Genomic DNA, 12,546 nt, shown 5'->3' on the forward strand with positions numbered 1-12,546 from the left:
CCATACCAAGTAGTATTTTACTACAAACATTATCTGGTTTCTAAGAAGCTATTCTTGATGAGGTATCTTAAAAGATTACTTCTATGACATTTTAGTTCTCAATATATTTTCTGTTTGAATTTGCATTTCTGGTAGCTAATTAGTGGCTTGTTTTGTGGAAGCACAAAGACTACTCCTAGTGAGGTAGAAATCTTAAAGAACTAGCGTAGACTAAGTAATAGTCGCTACTGGTTGGTGACATATTTAATCTCCATCTGAGAAAGACCAGGAATTTGTGTCTCTCTTATTGTTGCCACAGGCAGGGTTAGATGTGTATACTTTGTATTACACTACAGGTATGAATGTTCATTGTGAGTTTTTCTTCTTGCACAGTTGCAGGTGTAGATTTTAGCATTAATCAGTTTGTGCGGAACCTTGGCCTTGAACATCTGATTGACATATTTGAGAGAGAACAGGTAAGTGGCTCCATTCATTTCCAGATACTCAACCCCAGAAAGCAAGGGAATAAAGCTGGGGGCAGTAATGTTCATATCACTTTAAAAGCATAGCAGTGTTTCCTTTCAGCGGTATAAATGGTAGTGTGAGTGAGTAGTCACTGTTGATTAGTAATTTCAGTTTTTGTTTGTGTCGGCTTGAATACATCTAGAAAAGTACTTCTCAATCAGAAACATGATCCTTGCAAGCAATACCCGTTACATAGTAGTAGTTTGTATTATATTTATTTAAAGACAAAAGGATTGGAGAAAACAGTTGAGTAAAAGTGAAATATGAGAGTAATACACTAAAGTCTCTATGTTCATGTTCTTTTCATGATTGCTCTTTCTCTCAGCTGTTGCGAGGTATATTTTCGCTGTCATTGGCAGTTGTTCTAGTACCAAAAAAATGGTGTTGCTTTCATTATAGATAACATTGGACGTATTGGTTGAAATGGGACACAAAGAATTGAAGGAAATTGGAATTAATGCATATGGCCATAGGCATAAAATCATCAAGGGAGTTGAAAGACTTATTTCCGGACAACAAGGTATATACTCATTTTCAATTATCATGTAATACTGCCTTTGTATAATCAGTTTTTATAAATGATTTATGTTATTCCGAATTGTATCTCATTAAAAAGAATTGATAATAAAACTTGTCCTAGAAAATGGCACTTCAAACAGTAAGAATGTCTTTTGACTTGAAACATGAGCACTCTTATTTATGTTGTGAATTACTGTGAATCTTGCCTTTTGGTTCTCTGATATATTTTTTTCTCTGTGGTCACTGTCTTGTGTTTACTTAGATAAAGTGTTGTTCTAGTGCAAAATGGTCATAAGCTCTTTGAGGTAGGAAGTATTTCTCTTCTTCACTCTGAAGAGCAGAGCATATCCTCTGTGTTGAGTTCAGGCCTGTTATGTACTGTTCCATTGGGTCCTGCCATAGAATACTATCTTTTCTCACTCAGAAATTCAGCTGAAATTCTTATTTATACTTTTCTTTAAAAATAGGGTTCGTGTGCTTTCAGTGAATCAGAATTAACATAATTGCTTTGTTTAACAACTTTAGCTTATATTGAAGTTCTTGCTAAAGCCTCTTTATTTGTGCAGCGTTGTTGATACCAGCACAATCCTGGGAATCCTGAATTCATTGTAATTCAGTGTTCTTCATTTAATTATGGCTGCATAAAAGGCAAAAACCCCCTCCAAATCTTTTTTTTCCTCTTTGTCTCACCAAAACATCACTTACTGTTGTTTTGCTGTGTCTCATAGAAATGAAATAAATTCATTAGAATTAGCAGGATTTTTCCCCTCTTGATTCACCATCTGTGAATTTTCATTCTAAATTTTGCACTCATAGCAATGAGTCACTATCCAAGCTCTAAATGACTTTTTGTTCTTACAAGATTATTAACAAACCCTTAAGATAATTATTTTCCTAATAATGAAGTATTTAAGTGAATCTTCATAAGTTTCTTCAAATTTTCAGATCTTTTTAGACAGATTTATTGAATAATTTGTATAGAAGTTAGTGTTAAGGTATCATTTAGGCCTCATGTCCTCTTTGAATTCAAAGTTTACACAGCCACTAACCATATACTTTGCCTTCCAACATGTGTGTATTTGTACATTTCAGTATGTCTGTATATAGACAGAACGTCAAACATCAAAATCCATCGCCACTCCCACCGTCATTCTTTCTGGACTCTCCCTACCTTGCCATAAAAGGCCTGCTATTTTTATTTGTAACAATAACCACAGACTTAAATACTTAAATAATATTTCAGCAGCTCTTGATCTTTTTCTAGGGTATGTTTTTGGGGTGGGGTGGATTGTTGTGAATTCTCTGTATCTTGCCCTTGGACTCTTGCGCTCAAGTTGCTTTCATTGGTATTTTGGCATCTCTTCCTGAACACAGTATAGCCATTGTTTTGAGGTTAGTAGGGCTTTTGTGGAAAAGCTTTATTTTGATTCTTGCCAGTTTGTTGTTTCTGAACAGTGTTCCAGTTGCACAGTGTTAACATGGGTTCCTGACTGTGGATAAATCTCTAATTTCCAGTTTCCCCACATTATTCCTTTCTAAAGAGATCATGACAGAGACAGTGTCTAACTCTGGTCACCTGCTGGTTGTCTGGGAAGGCCATGGCCAGAATAGACACTTGATACACGCTGTCTTCATATTCTATATCCAGTAATGATATTCCCATTACTTGCCAGTTGTGATTGCAGTCTGTATGCAAATTGACATTGGATTCTGTGTAAAATTCCAAATTGTTTTTGCGTATTTAGAATGATAAAGAAGTTTCCTTTAAACATTCAATATCTTTTAAGCTTTCAATATCAGGCTCAAGCCTTTTGGCTTCACAGACTGTCTTAGTTCTTCTGTCAGTTCTTTCTTCATGATCCATGAGAAAAATATTCCACAGATCAATAAAAATGATTGCAGTTATCTGCATCCAGATCTAGCTGCTGTGCTTCTCATGGCATTTATGGTGTACGCGTGGTAAATGTATGGGTAGAGGTTACAGAGATGCTGAAAAAGTTTGAAAGTAATGAAATAATTTGAGGGATCACACTTAGACATGCACAAAAATGTCTGTGGCCAGAAGGCGGCAATTAAAGTAATTTGTAATCTCTGCCTTCCTTAGCAGCTAAGCTCTTCGTCTGGTAAAATGAGTTTTGAGAAAATAGTCCCTTGAAAAAGAAAAGTCTTACTGGTTATCACTAAAGATCAGCAGTCTTAAAGCAGTTTCTGAAACTGTTGTTGTGTTTTATTACATTCACAGGACTTAACCCATACCTGACTCTAAATACTTCTGGTAGTGGAACTATTCTCATTGACCTTTCCACCGAAGATAAGGAATTTCAGTCAGTAGAAGAAGAGGTATGGCATTCTTTGTAGTCTCTCAGTATTTTTATTATTGCTGTTGAAGAGGTATTGCTAGACAATTTAACAATGCAATAAATATCACTAAGGCTAAGAAAAACTTGCATAAGCATACTTCAAATTTTCAACTTTGCACCACTTATGATCTGTGCTCATGATGTCTATAATTTTTTCTTACTTATATTATTACTGCTTTTAGTATTTTTAAAACCTCTACTATATAGAAAAGCTCTTTCATATATCATATAAATTCTATGCTACCAGTTGATTGCCTGTTATACACAGTTTTAAATCCTTTCGAAGTGTCATAATCACACAAGATAAAATTCCAAGGAAACAGAATTCTAGATAGATTAGTGACAATCTTCTATAATTTGAAAACTAGACCATGGACTACTCCAAATATGGGTTTTTTTTAAATCATAAAACCTGTTCATGTGCATCCACAAAATCTGGCATTATTTAACATACAGTCATTGCCTAAAAGTTTCTTTTATGATTTTTTAATTGTTTTAATACATAATTAAAAATTAGTTCTTTTGATTATTTGACTTGTGTAAAGGAAATGTGTGTTGAATGTGTTCTGAGCCAATGTGATCCTCCTCAAATTCTCAATCTTAGATGCAGAGCACTGTCCGGGAGCACAGAGATGGAGGACATGCTGGTGGAGTCTTCAATAGATACAACATCTTAAAGGTACCTGTTGCAATGGTTACACCTTTAGAGTTTTGGCTGAAAGTCCATAAAATGTTCTACATTTGTTGGAGTTCCATTATGTGACAAGAGGTGTGTGTCCTTCTGAGACATGCATAGGTTAAAGATCATCTTCCAGGGAAATTCAGCGCAAGTTTATATGGACAAGCTATTTATGGGTTAATAGTCAGGAAGAAATTTTATGAGAAGTTGACATAAAAGACCTCACAGAAAACTGCAGAATGTTTGAAGAAAAAGACAGGATGTCCTATAGGAAACAAAAGAAGGTTTCTCTTGAGGGAGAATGGCAGGGGGGAAAAAACAGCAAGAAGTGAAAACAAAACTCTTGAAATATGGAACTAAGGGTACTTATTTTGGCTTGATTTAACATCAAACAAGTGTAAAACATTTGGTTTGTATTTATATATTTTCCCCCTGAAGAAATGGTAATTTTCATTAATATTATAAAGATTTTTATTTGCAAGTAAGTACTACTAAGTTTTATTCTGATGTTACAGTTTGCCCAGTAGAATTGCTGTGCTATATCCACATATATAAGGCTTTGCAATGTCCAACATACCTGTGCAAGGCATACATAATTTATTTTCTATTAAAAGTGTTCCAGAAGTCTTCATGGAAGGCGTTTCTTAATTTACTAGTTGATCATTTTACTAGTGATTTGGCATCAAATAGAATTGTGACTAAGCCTGCTAAATTTAAATTATGAAGTATTACTCAAGAGCTCTTTAAAATGAATTGATTCTTAATTAAGTATATAGTTATGTTTTACTTGTCATGCTATGACAATCAACTTGTGCAGGATAAGTTAGAGAATCTGTGTTTCATTGAATTCCAAGGAAAGTATTCTTGTTTAAGTGGCAGTGTAAGTGTACTGTAGTATAGTGGCTGTAGGTTATACATCTCTCCAGTAAAATGAACAGAACTTTTCAGTCTCAAGGTGAAACTTTTACATTTTGACTGTTTCAGATTCAGAAAGTGTGCAACAAAAAACTATGGGAAAGATATACTCACAGGAGGAAAGAGGTCTCTGAAGAGAATCATAACCATGCTAATGAAAGGATGCTGTTTCATGGTGAGATTTTGAAATTCACCTTAATCAACAATTAATTGGAGGGTTTCTACTGTCTCAAACAAAGTAAATTCCTCAATGGAAATAGGTTCTACATTTTATTTGAGTTTTTATAAACAAATGTTTGTATATGTCACAATGTGATGATACAAGGCATTGTATCTTTCTTCTGAAGTTTGCATCTCCTTGTCTCTCCCTGAAGGAGACTTCACAGATCTAGATGAAAACATTTTAGCAGTTATGAATGAAGATTAAGTAGTGTACCTCCTCAAGTCTGTTTTATTGGCTGTATGACCAAAATTATAAAAGGTCAAACTTTTTTCTGCTATGGGTTGTTTTGGGATGGGATTTTTTTTGTTTTCTTGGTTTTATAATTTAATAAGTTAGTTTTGTTCAAAATTCCAGAAAAGGTAGCTTATTAGCAAATGAAAGCCAATTGAAAGCTTTTCTGTGCACAAATACATCATTTGTCTTGATGAACAAATTAAACAAGTTCACGGTATGTACTCATAATGAAGGCCATGTAGTTCCCAACATAATGGGAATGGATGATTGAATTGGGACACATATAAAAATCTGTATACTGTATTTTCAATATTTTACCTCCTTTCTCTTAGGCTCCCCATTTGTGAATGCAATCATTCACAAAGGCTTTGATGAGAGACATGCCTATATAGGGGGCATGTTTGGAGCTGGGATTTATTTTGCTGAAAATTCTTCCAAAAGCAATCAATATGTGTATGGAATTGGAGGTGGCACTGGATGTCCAATTCACAAAGATAGATCTTGTTATGTTTGCCACAGGTAAGTCCTTCAAAAGAATGGGATTTTGCTTTTGTATATTGTGTTCTAGACTATCAATGCAGCAGAGTTTGCACTTGGCCTTGATGTTGTTTTGGCTGTTCGATAAAAATCTGGCTTTAGAACGCTCTTGAATTATGTTGTCAGTATGAGTGATGGGGGAGGGGTTAGAAAACTTTTGTTTTAAAAACAAACAAAATAACTAAATAAATTTAGAAAATTTAAAGAAAATGTAGTGACAGTCTCAGAGTACCTCGTTAAGCTTGCTGTTTCCAATAAGTAGAATAAACATTTTTCAGTGTTATTACCAACACTTTCCTTGGGCTAAAGAGCTTTCCAAAGGAAGCATAACTTTTGTTCTTTAAAACTGAACTTCAGGATTTTGTGAACTACAAAGACTGACTGAAGTGGTTTCAAAGTTCCACTGTTCTCCTCACGTAAAAGTTGCAAATTACAAAGATGAATAATCATTCATAAGCACTGAGTGTTCATGGTCCTTTTTCCCTCTTAACACAGGCAGTTGCTCTTTTGTCGCGTAACACTGGGCAAGTCTTTCCTGCAGTTCAGTGCTATGAAAATGGCTCATTCTCCCCCCGGACATCACTCAGTTACTGGGCGACCCAGTGTAAATGGATTGGCACTGGCAGAATACGTCATTTACAGAGGAGAGCAGGTAAACAGCATTTGGGTTGGTTTTTCAGATTTTTTTTTCTCCCAAAGGCATGTAATGCATTTTCTTATGTTTGAGGTGCTAGGACTTGGCTTTTGTCTTTAAACAAACTCCAGCTCTGGTTGCAGGTGAAAGGATACGTGTTTCCTGAATGCTCCAGCAATTCTACCTTTGACATTTTACCATTTTTATTTTGGCATTAATAGTTTTTTTTCCTCTCTAACAAACGTTCTTAACTTATCCAGAGAATGAAATCGTAATAAAGGATGTGTGTGTCACTCTTTCAGGCTTATCCAGAATACTTGATTACTTACCAGATCATGAAACCTGAAGCCACCACTGAAGCTTAAGACAAGTTATTTGTGGGAAACCGTCAGACTTTGGATGAGAAGATACCAATGGCTGCTGTCCTGTTAATTACAAGTTTTTCTTGAAAAACTTCCATTCACAGGTGTTGTGGTAGCAAATGTGAACAAAATATACTAGTTTTGACTTGATAAAGCTTTAATAATGTACAGTATGTTTTTCTAAAATTTCAGAAATGTCCTCTTTTTCAGCACTTTAACAGATACCATTCCAGGCATATAAACTGGGGTTTGGCTGTACTAAATTATAAACAAAATTATCTTGAAACAATGGTTTTATACAGTACTGCATTCAAATTTAGCAGAAATTGTAATGCTCTATACAGGAACTCATTTTACTAATATTGTGTTCTTTAAAACACTGCATTTACACTGAAAACGTTTTCATTTGTAAAACTGTAAATAAGAGCTTTTGTACTAGCCTGGTATTTATTTACATTGCTTTGTAATATACATGTTTTAGAACTGCAATCTTGTACAAAATGTTCTTTCCAGATGTTGGTTTGTTCAGCTGTTTTTTCTCATGCAAGATAGATTTGAGAAGCCAATTTTTTTCAGGTTTTATCACTTAATTGTGAGGGGAAAAAGCAAATTTTATCTGAAGAGGTTTAGAAATATCCAACTTTAGATTGAATACACAAATTTTTGTTCTGTAGTTTTATTTATGAAATATACATTCCTGAGAGTGATGGGCTATGAAAATAGAATGTTCCAGATGAATACTAAAGTGGTTTTCCACCTACTTCCTAGAGTTGCATATTTTATTCCTGTAAAATGTCTTTTGAAGTTTTTTATTTAACTGTAGGCATAGTTAGCCCGTATCCTCACTTCAAGGCTAGGAGACCGTGCAAGTTACAGTTTTAGTAAATTATTTCCTTTGAATGTAGATGGAAAATTAACCTCAAGGAGTTCTTTCTTGAGTTTCTCTTGCTTACATTTAAGCCAGGAAGTTAAATATTTTATTCCTAATATGAGGACAAACGACTTGGCCTATTTTGTATGCTTATTTGGTAGATTAATCTACCTGTTGGTGCCCTGAGAATATGAGTATTGCAAGGCAGAAATGTTAAAAGCCATCCTGTCATCTCCCGTGTCTCTTCCATGTTAACGTTCAGGCTGTAGTTGGGGCAGGTGTGTAGGGGTGTGTTTATCTGCTTTCAGCTGAGCAGGGCTGGTTTGGGGGTGTGGTTCTGCTCCCAGCTCGGCCAGCAGGGCGAGAGTGGGTGAGTGGGATGAGCAGCTCTTCCACAGCAGCAGCTGCCTTTGGTAGCCCTGGCAGGACCTCTGTGACAGAGGAAGAGTGCAAAAGGTACTACCCCCTGTCCAAGTCTCATTCAGGGTTACTGAATGCACCCGTCAGTTCTGTCGGCACTATCGCAGCTCTCCTCTGTATTCTGCTTCTCTTCCATCTGCAGTTTTTACCTACGTATTTCAAAAATGTGTAAATACAAATTATAGTTTACTTGGGGTTAAAGTGGGTAGGAGTATATTTTAGTTGTTTAATATTTCTACATACAGAACACTGTCCCAGAAGACAATTTGTTTGCAGGGCATGTTATCATACCATGGTTTTAAATGTAGTAACTGGTCAAGATAATGAAATCCTCTTGCTGATGTGGTGGTGATGTGATTATGCTCTATGTAAAAATGTATTGAACCTTACCCAGTTATGTGAGGAAACTGAATAATAAGATTGCAGAATTCTTGCAGAAAGTAATATTGGCTATGAATACAAAAGGCTTTGATTTTTAGGTACTTTCTCCCAGCATGTTGCCTGTTCCTTAGGTATAGTAATGCTGGAATTGGTGTTCCTGCAAAATTTGTTAGTTATGTTAAAAACTTTTTTGTTATTGCTAAAATGCTTCATTCTGTATGAACGATCACCTAATGTCTTGTAAAATGTTGTGGTATGATAGCATTTTAAGTGGTACCACAATGTTGGTTTTGTCTGGGGATTTTTGAGCTGGTTTTTTTTGCATGACATACCTTGCACTCTGAAGATGGAAGCTGTAATGATTTGATAATACTGACTGTTGAGGTGAACCTTTAATCCCTTGTGCGATTAGTTCTGCTTTACTCATCTTGAAGTGTCTTTACATGTACTGTATGACATTCCATATCCATAACACTAAATAAATTTAATTCACTGGTTTTCTGGTAACATGGGAGTAATTACAGATGTAGTGTGTTAACCAATTGTTTTAAATGTAAGCATGCACAGTACTATAACAAACTACATCACTAGAGGTGAAATTAATTGCATTAAATAGAAAAGCTTTTAATGTGGATGAAAATCTGTAAATACGGGAAACTTGTAGTTTGATACATGGCTAACTAACAGCTTTAGCTAGCAGTGAAAATGTTTTAATAATAAATCCAAAGGTAAGGTTCAACTTGTGCACTTAAAACTCCATTATATGGTCCAAAACTGAAAAAGAAAACTCGCTTACATTGAGTTTGTAAAATGAAAAGTAACCTGAAAAGTCTTACCTCTCAGATAACTGCATGGGTAGCAGTATGGCACAGGAGCAACAAAAGTAACTACTTAGATCATTGGTAGTATTGCAATAAGTAAATAATTTTATTTTGGTAGGACCATTTATGGGATAGGTTTCCAAAACCAGGCTTGTATAGAAGACTGAAACAGACATGAGCACTAGGGGGCAGGAAAGCAAATGTTTGGTAAGATCAAGGGTAATGAAAATCTTTAAAGTATCTTGAGATCACAACTTCTAATAAAATTGCTCCTAAAAATTTCACCTATCTAGGTTGCAATAAATTAACTTTCCATTATGCATTAGTGTGGGGTTTTTTTAAATTAAGTAATCACTATAAAAACAAGTGGTGCAACTAAGCAAATTGAAAATATTAGGTCTTTTTCTTAAAAAATTTGCTCATATCTTAGACCTTAGTTCTTAGAAATCAAAAAATGATTTTGCCAGACTCTTCTATTATATATAATTGAAAAAGTTAAAATTATCCATACAGTGCATGTTTAAGAGGTATGTTGGCGCTAATTTTGAGTGCAAATGACTGTTTATAAAGGAGTTGCCCTGAACTTGCTCGCTAACCATGTGTGTATCTATGAGTACACACACGCACTTGCTCACTCCCTCACTTCATTTATCAAGGAGCTGAGAAAAAGTTTAAAAGTGACTTTTCGAGCAGACCATCATTGTCAGTGAGGGTGCTGCAGCCTAGGAGCCATTTCCCCTTCTACCCATCCTGAACTTAACATAATAAAACAGATTTGCTCTATTGCTGTAAACAACAGAACCCCAGAGATGAGTTGCCTTCTGCCTTCCAGTTTAAAAAAAAAAAAAAAATGGTATAAAGGCTCGGTTGGTATTCATGTAAAGCAGCAGTTGCAGCAAAGTCTGCTTTCTTGCCTTCAGTGACCTGGCAGTGAGACTGAGGTCTGCTGCTCGGTGGTTCTAGGAGCTGTGCTTTTCCTGCACCCATGGAAGTTGCAGTAGGAGGTGGAGATGGTGTCAGCGAGGGAAATGCCAAAGTTGAGAGCGCAGGGGGAGATGTGTCCTTCTTTTTGCCCCTCTTCAGCAAGCATAAGCAATGGTATTTCTGAGAATATCAGGGGTTTCTTTCCCCTCCCTGTGGCTCACTAGATCAGAAGAAGCTGCAGGGAACCAGAACAGAATGCCAAACTGAAAGAAAAAGCATGTAGATGACTGGTTTGAAGCTAACAAGTTCTTCCCTAAAAAGGTGCAAGGTTGGTAGCTGAGAGAAGACACAGGAGCAGAGAGATAGAAAAAGAACTAATAACCTGCAAAAAAAGAAAGGCAAATTCTACAAGCACTAAAAAGTTATGGTAGGAATAACTATTGTAATTATTAGGTATGGCCAAGACAATCACGGTACATAAACTTCCCAACTTATGTTTGAGTTAAAACAGCAAACAGGCGTTGTGTAGACACTACAGGGATTTCGAAACAGCTTCTCCTGAAAAGAACACACGTGTTTAGAAGGAGAAAGTTGCAGCCAATTCAAAACATTAATGTTAGACCTACGAAATAATGTGTGCAAGAAAAGAAATAGGATTTAAAAACTGAAGGCAAATGCCCTGTACAATAGCTCTTCAAAACGTTGGTTTGACGCAAACACATGGAGTTCAGATCCATCTCTCCATCTGTAATGTTGATAAAACTGCTAAACTTATGTTTCAACTGGGATGTTAATGGGTGGCAGTGAAGGGAATTGGGGTGGTTCCTTATGTGTGCAGTCACACAGCCAGGGGAACACTTGCTTGCAAAGTTTTTTAAGTTAGAAGCATTAAGAGTTTTCATAACATCATGGGAGTAGTATTTACCAACGTTAACATTTAAAATAAATGTAAATTGTTTAAGGAGCGAAAGAAGATGCACTAGTGCCTAAGAACATTTGATTGAGGCCTTTTATAGTTGGAAAAGCAGCTTCATGTCAGCTGATAATACTGTGCACAGATCCAGGATGGTACATGTGGGAAAGGATTAATATGGAACGGTGAAGCTCGTAGAAATAGCCTGAGAAATAGACTTGGTAGTAGTCTGGGCTAGAGCTGTAAGGCTTTGTGTTGTTTAGCTGCTCTTTAAAAGGCAACATTTTCTAACAATGTGTTTGGAAGGTTATTTCGCAACAGGACATTTATTCAATTTTGTGAGACAGTGGGCATCATAGATCAGTAGATGTGCATAGAAGGAGAATTTCTTACTAGCCTAATAAAGAAGTGGGTAAATAAATTAAGCAAGTAAATAGGACTGATATGTAAGTAGAACTGAAATAACAAGAAAAAAATGAAAAAACAGAGTTTGTTGGAAAAATGAGTAACAGTAAATCAACTAGTGTATATAATATTTATGACCCAGCTGAGGAGGATATTGTGTCTAATAGCTTTTAATTATTGAAGTAGTCAAAGTAGAAGCTGACAGCAGTTACATTAAGTATTGTTTTAATTAATGTTAGAATGAGCTACTAAACAGTCCAAAAGTGTCATCTTTAAATAAATAAATAAATAAACAAACCTGTATATGATGACCAGTGCCTGATAGTGATTCCCTATTTGAAAGTATTTTACTGAAGCATTGAAAACATGCAATGAACAAATTAGATTTTGAATTAAAGAGCTTTACTTTGAATAGTAAATATTCATTAGAGTAGTTGTTTTCATAAAACAATGTCTAATTCAGGATTTAGGGAAAGAACCTACTTAGCAGTTGGTTACCAAAACCTAACAATTTATAAATAATAAAAAAACTATATGAATAATCAAAAAACTCTATAGATAAGGGCAGTTTCACAGATAACATAGTCCCAGTAATAACATAAGGCCTCTGAAGTACGTAGTGTAGAAGGTGTTATTTAATGCAAAGATTCTAATACCAATAATCAGACAGTGAAATAAATCTGACTTCAAACTAAATGAACTAATGGTAAAGCTTATTTTGAAAGATTAGGAATGTTAAAATGTGCTAGAAACTGCAAAACCGTAGGTTTTAAGAGAAGAAAATGTTCTCCTATTGGAAGTAAAGCTCTACAAATAGAGAACAGTTTAGCATATTACTAGTAAG

General features: G+C 35.4%; 1 protein-coding gene across 1 annotated transcript in view; it reads left to right on the forward strand.

Annotated features, from left to right (window-relative positions):
* Positions 1–9,778, forward strand: part of TNKS2 (tankyrase 2) — a 30,328-nt gene extending 20,550 nt beyond the window's left edge. The window contains exons 20-27 of the mRNA XM_027717808.2: positions 373–455; positions 904–1,024; positions 3,266–3,363; positions 3,988–4,062; positions 5,047–5,152; positions 5,767–5,953; positions 6,467–6,623; positions 6,908–9,778. Coding sequence (XP_027573609.1) covers positions 373–455; positions 904–1,024; positions 3,266–3,363; positions 3,988–4,062; positions 5,047–5,152; positions 5,767–5,953; positions 6,467–6,623; positions 6,908–6,970 — 890 coding nt within the window. The 3' untranslated portion in view covers positions 6,971–9,778. The remainder of the gene's footprint in view (positions 1–372; positions 456–903; positions 1,025–3,265; positions 3,364–3,987; positions 4,063–5,046; positions 5,153–5,766; positions 5,954–6,466; positions 6,624–6,907) is intronic.
* Positions 9,779–12,546: the final 2,768 nt, after the last annotated feature.

This window comes from Pipra filicauda, unplaced genomic scaffold (genome assembly GCF_003945595.2).
Source record: "Pipra filicauda isolate LSUMZ 115617 unplaced genomic scaffold, ASM394559v2 scaffold190_size1978887_pilon, whole genome shotgun sequence".
Lineage (NCBI taxonomy): Eukaryota > Metazoa > Chordata > Aves > Passeriformes > Pipridae > Pipra > Pipra filicauda.